Source organism: Pan paniscus, chromosome 11 (genome assembly GCF_029289425.2).
Source record: "Pan paniscus chromosome 11, NHGRI_mPanPan1-v2.0_pri, whole genome shotgun sequence".
NCBI classification, from domain to species: Eukaryota; Metazoa; Chordata; class Mammalia; order Primates; family Hominidae; genus Pan; species Pan paniscus.
In genome coordinates, this window is record NC_073260.2 from 6,163,745 (window position 1) to 6,182,866 (window position 19,122).

Consider the following 19,122-nt stretch of genomic DNA (forward strand, 5'->3'; position numbering starts at 1 on the left):
CCTGGAATACAGCAGTGAACTCCAGACACCTGGAATATGAGAGTGAATCCCAGACATCTGGAATATGACAGTGAATCCCAGACACCTGGAATATAACAGTGAACCCAGGCACCTGGAATATGACAGTGAACCCCAGACACCTGGAATACGACAGTGAACCCCAGACACCTGGAATATGGTGGTGAACCCCAGGCACCTGGAATATGATGGTGAACCCCAGAAACCTGGAATACGACAGTGAACCCCAGACACCTGGAATATGGTGGTGAACCCCAGGCCCCTAGAATATGACAGTGAACCCCAGACACCTGGAATACGACAGTGAGCCCCAGACACCTGGAATACAACGATGAACCTGACACCTGGAATACGACAGTGAACGCCAGACACCTGGAATATGATGGTGAACCCCAGGCCCCTGGAATATGACAGTGAACCCCAGACACCTGGAATACGACAGTGAACCCCAGACACCTGGAATATGACAGTGAGCCCCAGACACCTGGAATACAATGGTGAACCCCAGACACCTGGAATACAACAATGAACCCCAGACACCTGGAATACGACAGTGAACGCCAGACACCTGGAATATGATGGTGAACCCCAGACCTCTGGAATATGGTGGTGAACCCCAGGCCCCTGGAATATGACAGTGAACCCCAGACACCTGGAATACGACAGTGAGTCCCAGACACCTGGAATACAATGGTGAACTCCAGACACCTGGAATACAACGATGAACCCCAGACACCTGGAATACGACAGTGAACCCCAGACACCTGGAATATGGTGGTGAACCCCCAGGCCCCTGGAATATGACAGTGAACCCCGTAAACCTGGAATACGATGGTAAACCCTAGACACCTGGAATACAACGATGAACCCCAGACAACTGGAATATGACAGTGAACGCCAGACACCTGCAATATGATGGTGAACCCCAGACCTCTGGAATATGACAGTGAACCTATACACCATCCCTGTCCTGAGAGCTCACAGCCCAACAGAGGGGACAGCATCTCACCCACAGCCAGCAGTGGAGACTACAAAGCTAGAGCCTGCTCTAGCATAAGATCTTGTGCCAGCCACAGAGCTAGAGCCACCTCCAGCTCCAACACTCGGGCCAGCTCCAGAGCTAAAGCCATCTTCAGTGTCGGTTCTTGCCCCCCTTCTGGCACCAGGCTAGAGTTAGAATCAGCTCCAGAATAAGAGCCAGTTCTAGATCCAGCTCCAGCACCACTGCCTGGGATAGAGGCAGCTCCAGCCCCGGCTCAGGCCCCAGCTACTGAGCCAGTTCCACAGCCAGAACCCGGCAGCTCGAGCATCGGCCACCACTCCAGCTCCAGTGCGGGAGCCTCAGGCAGGCACCACCTTCAGCACCAGCTCCTGTGCCAGAGCTTTAAGGCCCCTCCCTGGGCTGGCAACATTTCATTTTTATAGTATGTTTCTATTTCATATTCTTTATGGTTTATTATATTTTGTGATTTAAATTTTATATACAGATCAGGTGCAGTGGCTCATGCCTATAATTCCAGCTCTTTGGGAGGCCGAGGCAGGTGGATCGCTGGAGCTCAGGAGTTTGAGACTAGCCTGGGAAACATAGTGAAACCCTGTTTCTACAAAAAAAAAAAATTAGCCAAGCTGTAGTCCCAGCTCCCTGGGACTTGGGGGTTTCCCTTGAGCCTGGGAGGTTGAGGTTGCAGTGAGCGGAGATCACGTCACTGCACTCCAGCCTGGGTGACAGAGCGATACTCTGTCTCAAAAAACTAAAAAATTATACACAATGAAATGAAATTTAAACTTTAATCATTGTAAACTATACAATTCATGGATATTAAATGCATTTACTATGTGGTATAACCATCACCACTCTCTAGTTCTAGAATTTTTTCATCACCGCTAACAGACACCCTCTACCCATTAAGCAGTCACTCTCCACCCCTCACCCCTGACAACCACTCATCTGCTTTCTGTCCCTGTGGAGTTCTCTGTCTGGCCTGTGGCCCCCTCTTGAGCACAGCTGACCATCCTTCTGCCCTTCCCCACCAAGCTGAAGACCCCTGACAACGCCAACACGTTTTCCACCGTGAACTCTACCGCTGACTATGACTTTGTCCAAAAGAAGCAACGCTTACCGAGGGGACACAGGTCAGGTGTGGAGGCAGCTCGGCCCTCCTTGCATGAAGCAGAAGGGACTGGAGATTCCCAAGGGCATCCTCTCAGCCATCTCCTGTGCTGACTCACCACAGGGCCGCCCTCCCCAGGGTCTGGCTGGTGGCTAGGCACTTACAGACTGGAGGGGACCAGGCCAGTCAGGCACCTTCCAGCCACCCGCAAGCCCAGGCCACCCCAGACTCCAGTGGCTCTGTCCTTCTGTTGGATAAAACACCTGCTGGTCACCAGGCTGACCTGGCCTCAGTGGACCGCCATAATTGCCTTCTGTGCCCTGGGAACCAGAGGACCAGCTAACCCTTTCCAGCAGGTGCTGCCACCATGCTCCGAGCCCTGTTGGCCCCACGTGCTGCCCCCCGCCAGCATGTCCCTGACACCCTTCTAGTACAGGTCACTGCCATCCATGCCCGGGGCATCCTAGAGCACCCACTCAGCCAGCAGATCTGACAATGGTGAAGCTGCCCTTCCAGCCGCCAGGCCCCCAGCAGGGAGCTCAGGACCAGAGGCAGCTTCCACTCAAGCCCTGAGACCAGCTCAGATGAGCTCCTCCCTCAGCAGCGGGGACATTGCCAATGCACTCAGCGTGCACTCAGCCGGCTCCTCCAGCTGCAAAGTGAAGGAGATCAATGTCAGCTTTGTCCTGGAGCCCCCTAATGGCAGGGAAAGAAGGCGACTGCTTGCCCTTCTCCCTGACAGCTCTTTCATTCTATGTCCCCTCCCAGCCGGTGCCTGCGTTCCCCACTCTGCACCCAGAAAAGAAGCAACAAACCTCTGACTGCTGAATGGAGCTGTTAACAAGCCCCAGAGGGAGACGCTGGCCTCGGAAGCCCTGCAGGGCCCAGGCTTCTGCTGATCTTGCTATTCCCCTCAGTTCTGGGAATCGACCTTGCTGTCATCCGCAGGGACCTCCGGCACCAGCTCCGACTCCAGCAGCACCTCCTCCTCTTCAGCCTCCAGCACACCACGGCTGCTAAGCCCACCTTCAAATTCTCAGTCTCAGGGCTCTGCAGCCGCAGCTCCTCACGCTGCTCTACAACCTGCAGGTAGGCGACGCCACGTCATCCACATCGGCCCGGACAAGGACAAGGCAACAGGTACAAGAGCGTCCTGGGGTGCCAGGCAGGCGGGCCGTCCCTGGTCCCCTCACTCAGGCCTCTCTGGGTACAGACCTCTCCTGCAGGACTGTTTTGACAAGTAACCAGTTCTGGGCCATCCAGGCAGCATGCCCAGCCTGAGCGGAGGCAGATGGTCCCCACAGTCCTCATCTAGAGCCAGAACCAGCTCCCAAACCAATTCAGAATTGGAGCCAGCACCAGACACGGAGCTGGACCCAGTGCCAAGTTCAGAGGAAGAGCCAGTGGCAGCACTGGCTCTCGCATCAGCTCCAGAGGTAGAGCCCAGGCCAGCAGCAGCTCCTGCACCAGCTGCAGAGCTACAGATGGCCCCAGCACTAGTTTCAGAGCTATAAGCAGCTCCAGAAACAGCTCTAGCACCATCAGCGGAGGTAGATCTAGCTCCAGTACGAACTTGAACATCAAATCCGGAGTTTGGGCACATTTATCACAAATTGCTGCACTAGCTGCAATGGTAGTTCTAGCACCAGCTCTAGAGCTTGAACCGGCTCCAAAATGATTACAGAATTAGAGTCAATGCCAGGCTCATACTATGGCCAGCACCAGATTCAGAGGAAGTCAGGTCCAGAGCCAACTCTAGCACTAGCTCCAAGCTAGAGCCTGTGCTGCCTCCAGAGCCTAAACAAGAGCTCTAGCTCCAACACCAAAGAAACTCCAGAGATAGAGGCAGCTCTCTCAACTCGGATACCATCTCTAGAGCTAACCCCAGCTGCAACAAGAGCTCTAGCTCCAACACCAATCTAGAAATCGCTCAAGCACCACCACTCCCAGCAACTCCAGGGATAGAGGCAGCTCTAACGCCAACTCTGGTGCCATCTCTAGAGCTATGACCTGCCCCAGCACCAATTCAAGGAGACAGCCAGTGAGAGTTTTCATTTCAGATACAGGTCCAGAACCTCCTGTAGCATCACCTCCTGACCTAGAGCCACTCCAGCATCCACCTCACAGCTAAGGCTAGTGCCGGCTACATGTCAAGACCCGACTCTGCCATCACCTCCAGAGGGAGAGCCAGTCGCTGGCCCAGAACCACAGCTAGAATCAGCTCTGGCACCAGCTCCAGTCCCAGCTCCCAAGATACAGCCAGTGCCAGCCCCAGGACCAGAACCTTCATGGCCCTCACCTGTCAAGGCATTCTTTTTTTCCTGCCTGGTTTTCTTTTATTCATATACTTTATAGTTACCTGTATTTTATGTTATAAAATTCATATAAAATAAAGGTTACTTTTTTTTTTTTTGACACGGAGTATTGCTCTGTCGTCAGGCTGGAGTGCAATGGCATGATCTCAGCTCACTGCAACCTCCGCCTCCGGAGTTCAAGCAATTCTCCTGCCTCAGCTCTCGCGTAGCTGGGATTACAGGTGCCTGCCACCATGCCCAGCTAATTTTTGTATTTTTAGTAGAGACAGGGGGGTTCACCATGTTGGCCAGGCTGGTCTTGAACTCCTGACCTCGTGATCCGCCCGCCTCGGCCTCCCAAAGTGCTGGGATTACAGGCGTGAGCCACCGCGCCCGGCCTAAAGTTTACCTTTTAAAACGTACCCAATTGTACAACTGAGTGGTATTCACTACATTCACCATCCTGGGCACCATCACCACTCTCAGTTCTAAACACTTCCATCACCCCAAACGGAAACCCGGCCCCTGGTAAGTAGTCACGCCCCGTCTCCCACTCGGCGCCTCTAGCACCAGAGCTGGCCCCTGAGCTCCCATTAGAGCTCCCCCTGCTGTCAGCCTCGAATCTGCCACCCATGTCTATTCGTCTACCTTCTCTGGATTTTTCATACAAGTGAAATCATATCACGTGTGGCCTTCGCTGAAGGGTTTCTTGCACTTAGTAAGATGTTTTCAAGGTTCATCCGCTTTGTAGCATATATCAATACCTCATCTCTCCTTATGGCTGGATAATATTCCACTGTATGGACAGACCATACTTTTTTTTTTGAGACAGGGTCTCACTCTGTTGCCTGCCCAGGCTGGAGTGCAATGGCACAGTCATGGCTCACTGCAGCCTCGACAACCCAGGTTCAAGCAATCCTCTCACCTCAGCCTCCTGAGTAGTTGGGATTACAGGCACACGTCATCACACCCGACTAAATTTTTTTTTTTTGGAGAGATGAGGTCTTACTGTGTTGCCTAGACTGATCTTGAACTACTCCTGGCCTCAGGTGATCCTCCTACCTCATCCTCCCAAAGTGCTGGCATTATAGGCATGAGCCACCACACCCAGCTTGTATTCAATTCTTTTGGGTATATACCTAGGAAAGAAATCACGGAGTCAAATGGTAGCACTATGCTGAATTTTCTGGGAAACTGCCAAACTGCTTTCCAGCCACTACACCATTTTACACTTACTCCAGCAAAATATGAGGCTTTGGTTTCCTCAACATCCTCTCCAGCCGTCGTTACTTTCATTTTTTAAAATGTGGCCACCTAGTGGGTGTGGAGTGGGATCTCACTGTGGTTTTGGTTTACATTTCTCCAATACCTCAGGATGTGAATCATCTTTTCCCGTGCTAATGGCCACTTACTTGTACATCTGCTTTGAAGAAATGTCTCTGCAAGTCTTTTACCCATTTTTAATTAGGTTATTTGTGTTTTGATGTTGAGCAGTAAAAAGTCTGTATATATTCTGGATATAAAACCGTTGTCAGATTTATAATTTGCAAATATTTTCTACCATCCTGTGGGTTTGCTTTTCATTCTTTTCAGGGTGTACTTAAGGGGTTTTAATTTCAATGAAGTCCAATTTACCTGTTTTTTTTCTTCTGTTGTTTGTGCTTTTTGTATATTTAAGAAATCATTTCCAAATCAAAGGGCATAAAGATTTGCTCTTTTCTCTAAGAGTGTCATTTTTCTTCCCCCTGCCTAGGCTGGAGTGAGTGCAGTGGCGTGACCTCGGCTCACTGCAGCCTCCGCCTCCAGTGTTCAAACAATTCTCATGCCTCAGCCACCTGAGTAGCTGGGATTACAGGCATGTGCCACCATATCTGGTTATTTTTTTTGTATTTTTAATAGAGACAGATTTTGCCATGTTGGCCAGGCTGGTCTCGAACTCCTGGCCACAGGTGTTCCACACGCCTCAGCCTCCCAAAGTGCTAAGATTACAGGCATGAGCCACCACACCCGGCCGAGTGTTAAAGTTTCATTTCTCAAATTTAGGTCTTTAATTCCTTTTAAGTCAATATTTTATATGGTATTAGGTAAGGCTCCAACTTCCCTCTTTTGCCTGAGGATATCCAGTTCTGCTGGCACCATTTGTGGAAGAGACTGTTTCTGCCTCATTGAATGATCCTGATAGCCATGTTGAAAATCAATTGACATACATGTATGGATTTATCTCCTGATTCTCAACTGTATTCCACTGATCTGTATGTGCAGTCCTCATCTGTGCTGAAACTTTGCTGAAATGGTTCATTAACTCTAAGATTATTTTTATTCCATAGAATTTTCTACACATAAGTTCATGTCATCAATAAATAGAGATACTTGGCCAGGTGCAGTGGCTCATGCCTGTAATCCCAACACTTTGGGAGGCCGAGGCGGGTGGACCACAAGGTCAGGAGTTCAAGACCAGCCTGGCCAACATGGTGAAACCCCGTCTCTACTAAAAATACAAAAGTTAGCTGGGCGTGGTGGTGCACATCTTGTAATCCCAGCTACTCGGGAGGTTGAGGCAGGAGAGTCACTTGAACCTGGGAGGCAGAGGTTGCAGTGAGCCGAGATTGCGCCACTGCACTCCAGCCTGGGCGACAGGGCGAGACTCCATCTCAAAAAAAAAAAAAACCAGAGATACTTTTACTTCTTTCTTTCCAATTTCAGTGCCTTTATTTCTTTGTCTTGCCTAATTGCTCTGGTCAAACTTCCATCACGATGTTGGAGTGAAGTGGTGAAAGCAGGCATCCTTGCCTCGTTCTTCATCTTAGGCAGAGAGCTCTCAGCCTTTCACCACCGAGTCACAGTAGGTGTGAGTTTTTCGTAAGTACTCTTAATCCTGTCAAGGAAGTTCCCTTCTATTTCTCTTTTATTGAGTGCTCTTATCATGACAGTGTTGGATTTTGTCAAATGCTTTTTCTGCGTGAATTGGGATGGTGGGTTTTTCCCTTCATTCTAGGGAGACGGTGTATCATATTGAAGATTTTGAGAAGTCTGAGAAGGATTGGTGTTACATGCTAAATGTCTGGGAGGATACGCCAGTGAAGTCACCTGGTTCTGGGCTTTTCTTTGTGGGAAAGTTTCTGATCACTGACTCAATCTCCTCACTCTGACAGGTCTGTTTAGATTTTCCATTTCTTGACTCAGGTGTGGTAGTTTGTATGTTTCTAGGAATGTGTCCATTTCATTTACGTTAACCAACTAGTTGGCCTACAATTGTTCCTAGCATTCTCTTTACAAATCCTTTTTATTTCCGTGGGGTCATTGGTGATGTCACCCTCTCATTTCTGATTTTAGTAATTTGAGTCTTATCTCTTTTTTTCTTAGTCAACTAGCTAAAGGTTTCTCAATTTTGTTAACCTTTCATAGAAGGAACATGTTTTCACTGATTTCCTCTAGTGCTCCTCTCTCCTCTATCCCATTTATCTCTGCTCTAATCTTTATTATTTCCTTCCATCTGCTAACTTTATGGGGTTTGGGGGTTTTTTTGTTTGTTTGTTTGCTTTACGACAGGGTCTCACTCTGTCACCCAGGCTGGAGTGCAGTGGTGTCATCTTGGCTCACTGCAGCCTTGATCTCATGGACTCAAGCGATCCTGCCACCTCAGCCTCTCAAGTAGCTGGGACCACAAGCACATGCTAATTTTTTAAATTTTTTGTAGAGACAGGGTTTCACCATCTTGCCCAAGCTGGTCTTGAACTCCTGAGCTCAAGCAATCCTTCTGCCTCAGCCTCCCACAGTGCTGGGATTACAAGCATGAGCCACCGTGCCTGCAAGGGCATCTTCTAATCAACCCCTGGCACCAACCAGGGCTTCCCTTCCTAGGGTCTCACCTGCAGAGTGGCTAAGCACTTACAGACTGGAGTGGACAAAGCCATCCAGACACCCTCCACCCACCTGTCAGCCCAGGCCACCTCCAGATTCCAGTTTCACACAGAACCTGTCCTGCTGCTGGGCAGGACACCTCCTGGTCACCAGGCTGACCTGGCCTCTGTGGACTACTCACTGCCTTAGGTGCCTTTTGCTCCCCAGGATCCAAAGGAGTAGCTGACTTTTTCCAAGGAGCACTGCCCATGGGGACGGAGCCCTGACACCAAAGGGACGGCTGCCCTCTGTGCGCTTCCCTCACACTTTCCCAGATATGAGTCACAGCCACCTGTGCCAACGAGCACCCTTAGAACACCCATTCACCCAGCAGGTGTGACCGCTGCAAAGCTGAACCTTCTCTCTGGCCACCAGGCCCCCAGCATGGAGCCTGGGACCAGCAGCAGCCCCTACTCCAAGGCTGGAACCAGCTCAGATGCAACCCTCTCAATCCAAGGAGTCTGGGACTCCACATTCTGGGACTCCAGCTAATTTTATGCATAAAAATTATGGGCCCAGAACTTGTGCATTTTTAGAAAAATGGGTTAACCTAACTAAAGAAAACTTAGAATTAAGATGGCTGCAATGGGGAAGTTTTAATTTGGATAAAATTGTTTATTTATGAGGCATATTAGAAAAGGGGGAATGAAAAACCCCATAAAACAGTGGGATGCGTATTCTTTTATTGGTATGCAGAGGTCCCTAAAAGAGTAAATGAATCAAAAATTGACTCCTTAAAAGATTCTTTGCAAAAAGCAAACGAAAAGCTTAAGCAACAAACTAACGACATGATGAAAGAGGACTGTACTGTGACTGACCTCATCCTGACTGTTCCTTCTCTTTATCCTTCTCTACCTACATACTCTGAGTCCACTAACCTTTTTGCTAAATTACCCTTTCAGGCCAGGCTTGGTGGCTCATGCCTATAATCCCAGCACTTTGGGAGGCCGAGGTGGGTGGATCACCTGAGATCAGGAGTTTGAGACCAGCCTGGCCAATATGGTGAAACCTCGTCTCTACTAAAAATACAAAATTAGCTGGGCGTGGTGCTGCGTGCCTGTAATCCCAGCTACTCAGGAGGCTGAGGCAGGAGAATTGCTTGAACCCAGGAGGCAGAGGTTGCAGTGAGCCGAGATCATAGCACTGCACTCCAGCTTGGGTGACAGAGTGAGACCCTGTCTCAAAAAAATAAAAAATAAAAAATATGTATATATTACCCTTTCACCCTGAAGACGATTAAAAAAATAATAATAAGTTAGACAGGCACCTTACAAAGTGAGACTTTCTGATCAGTCATGCCTGCCTGCTGTAACTACTTTCACTCCATGGTCTAAAACTGAGCTTAGAGCCATTGTGAGGGACTTGCCTGATCCAAGAGAAAATCCTCAAAAATTTACTGAGGAATTTAGAATCCTCATAGGAGCTTATGATCCCGGACTTCCTGACCTTGACTAATGTATTCCCGTGATATTGGGGCCTGGTAAAGCTCGGAAATGGACGGCAGCAGCAGAATGGGGCAAACCTGAGGAGGATGTTAAAGACCCCTCCAAAAGCTCCTCACAAGAAGGACCAAAAGGTCGCTGGAAAAATTGCTGAAAACCTTTTAAATTCAATTCCTAAAATTTTTCCGCAAAAAATGGACTGGTCCATCATACAATCTTGTAAACAAAACAAAAAAAAAGATTTCAGTTTCAGATTACAGAACTCACTTAGAAATGCTGTTTGTGAAACATTCTGGGATCCAAGTACAACAAGAAGTATTTCCTGCAAGGACTGAAACGGCATTAAGTGCTCTATTTGTAAATGGACTCCATCCCGAACTCAGCAATTTAATTAAAATACATGAGTTGGGATAGGAAGTTACAGATATGACTATATTGTTGGCCTTAGCTGGACATTTTGAGGAGGACTCTAGAGCAAGAAAAAACTCAAAAGGCTAACAAGCTTATGGCCCTTCAGTTATAACAGTTACAGGGACCGGGACCCAAGGGATCAATCATTTTATGTATTTATTTAGAGACGGAGTTTCACTCTGTCGCCCAGGCTGGAGTGCAGTGGTGAGATCTCGGCTCACTGCAACCTCCACCTCCCAGGTTCAAGCAATTCTCATGCCTCAGCCTCCCAGGTAGCTGGGATTACAGGTGTGTGCCACCGTGCCTGGCTAATTTTTGCATTTTTAGTAGAGACAGGTTTTCACCATGTTGGCCAGGCTGGTCTCGAACTCCTGACCTCAAAATATCTGCCCGCCTTGGCCTCCCAAATTGCTGGGATTACAGGCGTGAGCCACTGCGCTCTGCCTCCTTCTCATTTTAAATCACAATCAAGAGGTCCTAGAACAAGAAGTTCTTTGCCCCAAGATGTCTGCCTGTATTGCAAACAACCAGGGCACTGGAAAAGGGATTGTCTGCTTTTATATCAGTCCACCAATGAGCCTCCCTTTTGGCCAAACTGTTTCACCACTAGAGGGAGCCCAAGAGACCTTAGGCCTCCTGATAATAATCAACCTTGATGAGGTTCCAAGGGATTCTCCAGTACATTGTTCTCCATGCCTTTAAATCAACGTGGAGAAACAGGTTAAAATAAATGGGGAGTTGTGTACAGTCCTCGGGGGTATGGGGGCTACTCTATCTACCATAAACCCCACTTTAATAAGCCAACAAATCCCTTGGAGTAAAAAGGTCATTTCTCTGGTGGGTTTCAAATCAAGTTTAAGAGGTTCCCGTATCTGAACCAATCCAATTAACTTTGGGCCCCTTTTCAGAAAAACACTTTTTTACTATGTTATACTGCTCCAGTAAACTTGTTAGGGCGAGATTTGCTTTCAAAGCTAAAAGGGCACATAAAATTTTTCTCGGAGAAATAATCTTAGAGTTTCCTCATTCTCCTGGACTAGAATTATTATGCTGTCTACAGACAGAAATCTATAAGATTGAAACTCAGGCCTGTAATACCCCTGATCTTTCAAAAATATCTAAATGTTTTTGGGCCTCTTCCCCAACTGATATGGTAAGAATTAAAAGTTTGGAACCTATAAAAGTACAAAGAGATCATTCTAAACCTTTGCCTAAATTACCCCAATATCCTCTAAAACCTGAAGCAATTCAAGAGCTGTCACCAATTGTAGAGGATTTCATTAAACAAGGACTCATAATCCCATGCACCAGCCCTTGTAACAGTCCAGTACTACCAGTTAAAAAACCAAATGGACAAGGCTGGAGATTTGTTTAAGATTTACGGGCATTTAATAAAATTGTAATACCAAGATTCCTGTAGTTCCAAATCCTGATACTTTATTATCTAATGTACCAATTAGTTCCAAGTGGTCCACAGTAATAGATCTCTGCTTAGCCTTCTTTAGCATTCCAGTTCATAAAGGAAGTTTGGTGGCTCACGCCTGTAATCCCAGCACTTTGGAAGGCTGAGGCAGGTGAATCACCTGAGGCCAGGAGCTCAAGACAGCCTGACCAACATGGTGAAACCCCCATCTCTACTAAAAATACAAAAAGTAGTCAGGCATGGTGGCAGGCACCTGTAAGTAATCCCAGCTACTCAGGAGGCTGAGGCAGGAGAATCACTTGAACCCAGGAGGCAGAGGTTGCAATGAGCCAAGACCATGCCATTGCATTCCAGCCTGGGCGACAGCAGCGAAACTCTGTCTCCAAAGGAAAAAAAAAAGTCAATACTTGTTTGCCTTTACTTGGAAAAATAGGCAATACACCTGGGCTGTAAAGCCACTAGGGTTTACCAAAGCCACTTCATATTTTTCCCAGGCATTGCATCAGGACTTAATAACACTACAATTTCCTCAAAATTATACTCTCATTCAGTATGTAGATGACTTATTGTTATGCTCTCCCACTAAGGAGTGCTCTGAAATGGACTCAGTTTACCTTTTACAACAACTTGCATATAAAGATCACAAGGCTTAAATGGAAAAACTTCAGTTTTCAAAAGAAAAATTTCACTATTTGGGACATGACTTGACTGCCAAAGGGATTTCCTCTCACCTGGGAGGATAAAAACTATTCAAAGTTTTCCTTGACCTGAAACCAAAAGACAATTAAGAGGATTTCTTGGACTTACAGGATATTGCAGATCCTGGGTTCCAAATTTTTCCTTAATAGGTTCGCCATTGTATGAACTCACTAAAAATGCTGTACCAGAGCCTTTACCTTGGGAAGATAGTCATGAGCAGGCTTTTAGCCAAATGAAGTTGGCCTTACAACAGCCCCCAGCTTTAGGACTTCCAAATTACCCTAAGCCTTTCACCTTGTTTGTTCATGAGTGTGACAATCAGGCATTAGGAGTCCTTACACAAGAACGTGGTGCTAAACATAGGTCCACTGCATACGATAGCCTGCAATTAGGCCCAGACTCTAAGGCATATTCTAACTGTTTAAAAGCAGTAGCAGCAGCTGCCAAGCTGGTAGAAGCTTCATCAGATCTAGTTTTAGGAAGCGAACTTAATTTGCAAACCTCACATGCTGTGGAAAGTCTGTCAAATTCCAGCCAAACCCAGCATTTTTCAGTAAGTAAACTAACATCTTGTGAATTACTGCTCTCTCCTGATCTTCATCTAAAATGCTGTAATCTACTTAACCCTGCTACTCTGTTACCTTTGCCTGACGATGGTGAAGAACACAACTGTGTAAATGTAGTGTCAGAAATAGTGGCCCCTCGTGTTGATTTACAAGATACTCCACTGGATAATCCTGGATTAATACTTTTTGTTGATGGGTCCCATCCTAAAATCTCAGAAGGAAAATACCAGGCAGAATATGCTGTTACCATCCAAAATGAGTGAATAGAGAAGGAAACGCTTCCTCAATTTAAGTCAGCCCGACCTGCAGAGCTTTTTGTCCTTACCCAAGTTTGTCATGTAGCTGAGGACAAGTCAGTAAATATTTATACAGCTAGTAGATATGCTTTCGGAGTAGTACATGATTTTGGCGTGATATGGAAACTGAGGGTTTCTCACCTCTAGTGGGACCTCCATCAAAAATGGACCCCAAGTAAATGAGCCCCTTTCTGCTATCCTGTTACCATTGTAGATTGTTGTTACTAAGATTGAAGCTCATACTTGTAGAACTGAACCCAAATATCAGGGAAATGCTTTAGCAAATTTTTATGCTAAATCAGCTAGTGCTGAAACTGTTAAGAAATGCAATCTGAATGAACTCCATTGGATTAAGCCGAACCCACTTCCTTATGATGACCTGTTTACTAAACAGTGCAGTGCACCTGATTTGGAAAAGCAAAATTGGTATCTAAAAGGATGTAAATTTAATGTGATGCACAGACTCACGGAGGGCCCAGACGGCCGCCTGGTCCTTCCTGAGTCTTTGAAGCTTCCATTGTTGAAAACACTGCACTCCACCGCTCATCATGGAACAGACAAAATGATCCAAATTATGAAAAAATACTGGTCGGGTGACTGTTCCAAAATTGCTAAAATGGTTTATAATCAATGTTTGACTTGTCAAACTCATAATCCTGGAAAAACAATCAAAACTTCAGGTCATATATTTCCACCACCTGATGAACAATTTGAGCATTTACAGATGGACTTAATTTAGTTGTGACGCGCAATGGGGTATCAGTATCTTCTTGTAATAGTTTGCATGTTTTTGGCCGGGCGTGGTGGCTCACGTCTGTAATCCCAGCCCTTCGGGAGGCCGAGGTGGGTGGATCACAAGGTCAGGAGATCGACACCATCTTGGCTAACATGGTGAAACCCCCTCTCTACTAAAAAATACAAAAAAATTAGCCGGGCGTGGTGGCAGGCACCTGTAGTACCAGCTACTCGGGAGACTGAGGCAGGAGAATGGTGTGAACCCGGGAGGCAGAGCTTGCAGTGAGCCGATATCGCGCCACAGCACTCCAGCCTGGGCGACAGAGCACGACTCCGTCTCAAAAAAACAAAAAGGGGCCCCTTCAGAGTCCTGGAACTGTACACCTGTTGGAGACTTTAAAGTAAAGCTGACCAAGGAAATCTCTCTTCAGAAGCAGACAGCATCCTAGTTTTGGACAGCTTTCCCAAGATCATGGACCAAGACTTCTCTATCATCAGGAAAGCCTTATGTGTTTTTCTGTTTTCCTCATCTTCTGCCCTAATCTTGTCCTTTTCCCTACAGGCAAACCCATGGCACCATAATCAGTGGATGGCTTTAGCTCAAGTTTATGCTCTAGCACAAAACCAGAGTAATTGTTGGGTTTGTGGGCTAATGCCAAAAAAAAATCAGGAAATGATTCCATTGGTGCCAGTGCCCCTCCGCGTTCCCAACGAGAGCTACCTGAAACTAAGGGAAGAACAGGAAGTTATTCTTGATATGCTAAACATCACTGCTACTTGCTTCCTACACTCACTAAAAACAACACTCTGACTTTTTCAATTGATAAGTCGATCATTACCAAATATAAAAAACCAATCCAAGGCTGGGTGCAGTGGCTCACGTCTGTAATCCCAGCACTTTGGGAGGCTGAGGCAGGTGGATCAACTGAGGTCAGGAGTTCGAGACCAGCCTGGCCAACATGGTAAAACCCCATCTCTACTAAAAATACAAAAATTAGCCAGGCATGGTGATAGGCGCCTATAATCCCAGCTACTGGGGAGGCTGAGGTAGGAGAATCACTTGAACCTGGGAGGCAGAGGTTGCAGTGAGCCAAGATCGTGCCATTACACTCCACTCCAGCCTGGGCAACAAGAGCGAAACTTCGTCTCAAAAAAAAAAAAAAAAAATCCAAGTGATGCCAGCAAAAGATACATTGTGCTTCCAGACATCACGCACTCAAGATCTGGGAATTACTTATGTTGATACAAGTGATTGCTTGTATAATGTAACTGGATTAAATCCAGTAGGGTCTCTTTTTTACTAGATATGGTTATATACCCTTACAACATGCTATAAAGGGGCCACAGAAAAGTAAATTTCCCACTGGACGTTGTTCAGGACGTATGCAGATTTATGGTCAAACAAACCTGACTGATCTCTGCTCAAATGCAACTAGGTGGCCCTCTTTTCCAATCCCCAAGGGTCTATACTGGGTCTGTGAAGAGTCTGCGTATCCTGTTCTGCCTCCTCATTGGTTGGGTTCTTGTTATGTGGCCTGGCTTGCTCCTGCCTTTCAAATAGCTTCCCCTGAAAATTCTCATGATGGCCCTTATGATTGGAGGCCAAAATGATCAATAACTGAAATTAGCACTAGCCTTGAAATATTCGAGGATAAGCTCGTTTCTACTGAGGAAAGATTCCAATGGGATTCCTGGGGGTGCACTCTTGGTGGTAGTGAGATAGCAGTTGTATGGAATTTAAAGCTAATTTGTAAATTGGGAAAAATCTTGGATTTTGTAATCAATCAGACCTCCCAGGGTTTCAGATGGGTAGAAGCTGCTCTCAGAAATGTAGATGACAGGGCTGGGCATGGTGGCTCACGCCTGTAATACCAGCATTTGGGAGGCCAAGGCGGGCAGATCTCTTGAGGTCAGAAGTTTGAGACCAGCCTGGCCAACATGGTGAAACCCCATCTCTACTAAAAATACAAAAATTAGCCAGGCATGGTGGCTCATGCCTGTAATCCCAGCTACTTGGGAGGCTGCGGCAGTAGAATCGCTTGAACCCAGGAGGTGGTGGTTGCAGTGAGCCAAGATAATGCCATTGCACTCCAGCCTGGGCAACAGAGTGAGACTCCATCTCAAAAAAAAAAAAAGGTAGATGACAACACACGAATTCAGCAAAAACACTTACTGGAACATTGTGCAACCTCAGATCTTTTTGCTCAAGCTGGAAGCCTAGGTTTGGTGTTAAACAAAACTGAATGTTGTACTTATCTCTTACCTGATTTTGTCATTACAGGAAGCTTAATTTAAAAGGTGCTGATACTGCTGTTTCCTTAGACACTGCCACCAAATACATTAAAGACATCTCTCAAGAGAAAGGAGCCCATGACATGTTTACAATAGGCAACTAATGGTTTGCAGGCATCCTAAGGGTGGATGGCAAGCTTGGGTTTTCCAAGGACTTCTAATCCTTATAATTCTTCTAGTAGGTTTCCAAGTTATTATGACTTGTATTACCAATGTAACAATGAAAATGAGTAACTGTTTAAGTCAGGCCACTTTACAGCAAACCATGGTCCTTAATCACTATCATACTCTAAATGAGGATAATGACCAATTAGACCCTAACACTGTTGAACTGCCTATATTGTCTGAACCTTCACTTGGCTAATTTGGTTCGGTTCATTTCATAAGAACTCTCATTAAGGAGTATGCCTTGGCATTTTGATAGTATCCTCTTGATAGTCATAATAATCGTCACCCTGATACACTGTATCCTCTCAAGTCTTAAATGTTTTGTATGCAGCCATCCATTGAGAGTTGAATGGTCTCATTCCAACCAGGTCAAAAAGAACATAAAGAATCATTTAGCTGGTACAAAGCTGCAACTTGTGAATTCCATGTTAACACCAAAGAAGATGTGTGAGACTCCATACTGAAACTAAAGAAGACTTGTGAATTCCACACTGAGACCAAATAAGTCTTTAGGATGGTGACAGAGAGTGGCATCAATGCCTAAAACTTCGGTCAATCTCTCTAAATTGAGAGGCTGACCAAAAGAGGGGAATTGTTAAAGCAAACTAAATATGGCCTAAGAAGGGACTCCCTACCTCTGTATTTGAGTCCTTGTGGATGAACCATAAGCTGGCTTAATAGGCAGACAAGATGGAAAACCCAACTTAGTAGTATGCACCTATAACAATGGCTGAGTGTTGGCCAATCCCAGCGGCCATACTTCAACCACTCATAGACTGCTGAGTGTTCAAACTGTGTTCAACTAAGGCAAACGCCGAGATGCAACCAATCTCTGTTTCTGTACTTCATTTCCAATTCCTGTACATCACTTTACTTTTTTGTCTATAAATTTATTCTGACCACGAGGAACCCCCAGAGTCTCTGAATCTGCTGTGATTCTGGAGGCTGCCCGATTTGTGAATCATTTCTTTTTTATTTTTTTCCAATTAAACTCCATCAAATTTAACTTGTCTGAAGTTTTAACAGCTGGTAACACCAGCACCATAGCTTCCTGATGCATTCACTCATTCAGCAAATATTCTCTGGTCCTGCTGTGTGCCCAGCTGTGTGCCTCAGTGAGCGTGATCCGATGAGGTCACTCCCCACGTGGAGCTCATGCCCACTCTGTGACATGCAGGGACGGTCCATGGGTTTAGCAGGGATCATGAGCACCGGGAATTGGCCATTTTATTAAAAGAGAGTCCTGTATTTGAAAGAAATAATGGAGAAAAGGCCTACTTGGCACTTGATCTTGAAAAATGAAATAAAAATATGAAAAATAAATGTAGCCTTTTTTGTTTGCTTGTTTGCTTTAAGACAGGGTCTCACTCTGTTGTCCAGGCTGAAGTGCAATGGCGCAATCTCACTGCATTCTCTCCCTCCCTGGCTCAAGCAATCCTCCCACCTTAGACTCCCAAGTAGCTGGGACTACAGGCACACACCACCACACCCAGTTAATTTTTGTATTTTTGTATTTTTTGTAGAAACAGGGTTTCTCCATGTTGCCCAGGCTGGTCTTGAACTCCTGGCTTCAAGGAATCCGCCCACTTCGGCCTCCCAAAGTGCTGGGATTACAAGTGTGAGCCACCACGTCCAGCCAAATGTATATTTAACAAAATGTGGCCCAGTGCAGTGGCTCACGCATGTAATCGCAGCACTTTGGGAGGCTGTGGCGGGCGGATGACCTGAGGTCAGGAGTTTGAGACCAGCCTGGCCAACATGGAGAAACTCCGTCCCTACTGAAAATACAAAAATTAGCTGGGCGTGGTGGTGGGCACCTGTAATCCCAGCTACTGGGGAGACTGAGGCTGAGAATCGCTTGAACCTGACAGGCAGAGGTTGCAGTGAGCTGAGATCATGCCACTGCACTCCAGCCTGGGTGACAGAGAAAAACTCTGTCCCAACCCCCCTCCCCCAGAAAAGGAAGCTATAATAGCAAGTATACACTGAGTTTTAGAAACAACAATGAATAAATAAGTCCACAGTAGATTAGGTACGTGTGACACAATTTTTACGACAAAATTATAGCGTATCAGCAGAAATCTTTTAGGGCCTCATTAATTTTCCTAAGGGTTCTTAAATCTTCTAGTGCTTAAATTGTTCTCTTTGAAACCGTCTGTCGCATTATCTTTTTTGTCAGTTGTCTCTTCTTCCACTGCTAAGTGATCTGACTCTGCCAGGGTCTCCCTTGGCAGTGGCTTGCTGTGTCTGGACAGGCTGCCAGCAGCCCTTCCTCAGCCAGGCGAGCTCCGGTTTCTTCCCACGATTTGCATTTCCCTTTGCAATTGATTGGCATTTTGACTGTGCATCACTCTGCATGTGCACATGCCGTGTCTCCTTTAATGACTTCATGAGTTAGGACTTTTGTCCCCATTTTACAGATTAGGACACTCAAGTCCAGAAGGTGGAGACCACCTGCTCAAGTCCTGCAGCCGGTGCGGAACCCTGGCAGAGTCTGGGTCCCTGAAAGCAGACAAGGACTTGGGGACACGTCATTTGTTGCAGATGATCCCAGGACACCTGAGTGAGGACATGCGAAGGTGAGCCTGGAGGAGGGGAGCCAGAGAGTGGCCCTGATGAGCAAGCTGTGTGGGGGGTGCCCGGGCTCAGTCTCGGCTCAGCCTCCCGGTGTCCCACCTGGATGGGCTCTGTCTCTGTGGTAAAGGGTCATCCCTGGGGCATTAATGCTCTTGCTCTGCTGGCTGGTGCTGGCGTGCAAAAGAGGACG

The 19,122-nt window shown here is 46.6% G+C and overlaps 1 protein-coding gene across 7 annotated transcripts in view; it reads left to right on the forward strand.

Annotated features, from left to right (window-relative positions):
• The window catches only part of OBP2B (odorant binding protein 2B), a 45,585-nt gene that overhangs the window by 18,683 nt on the left and 7,780 nt on the right, over positions 1 to 19,122 (forward strand). For 3 of the 7 annotated variants that reach the window (XM_063593879.1, XM_063593881.1, XM_034929404.3), the window contains one exon: positions 18,776 to 18,934. In XM_063593879.1, the coding sequence (XP_063449949.1) occupies positions 18,776 to 18,922 (147 nt within the window). In that variant the 3' untranslated portion in view covers positions 18,923 to 18,934. Of the gene's footprint in view, positions 1 to 18,775; positions 18,935 to 19,122 lie in introns of those variants that run through there. The other 4 variants (XR_004664394.3, XR_010108995.1, XM_055117515.2 and 1 more) reach the window with 4 other exon arrangements.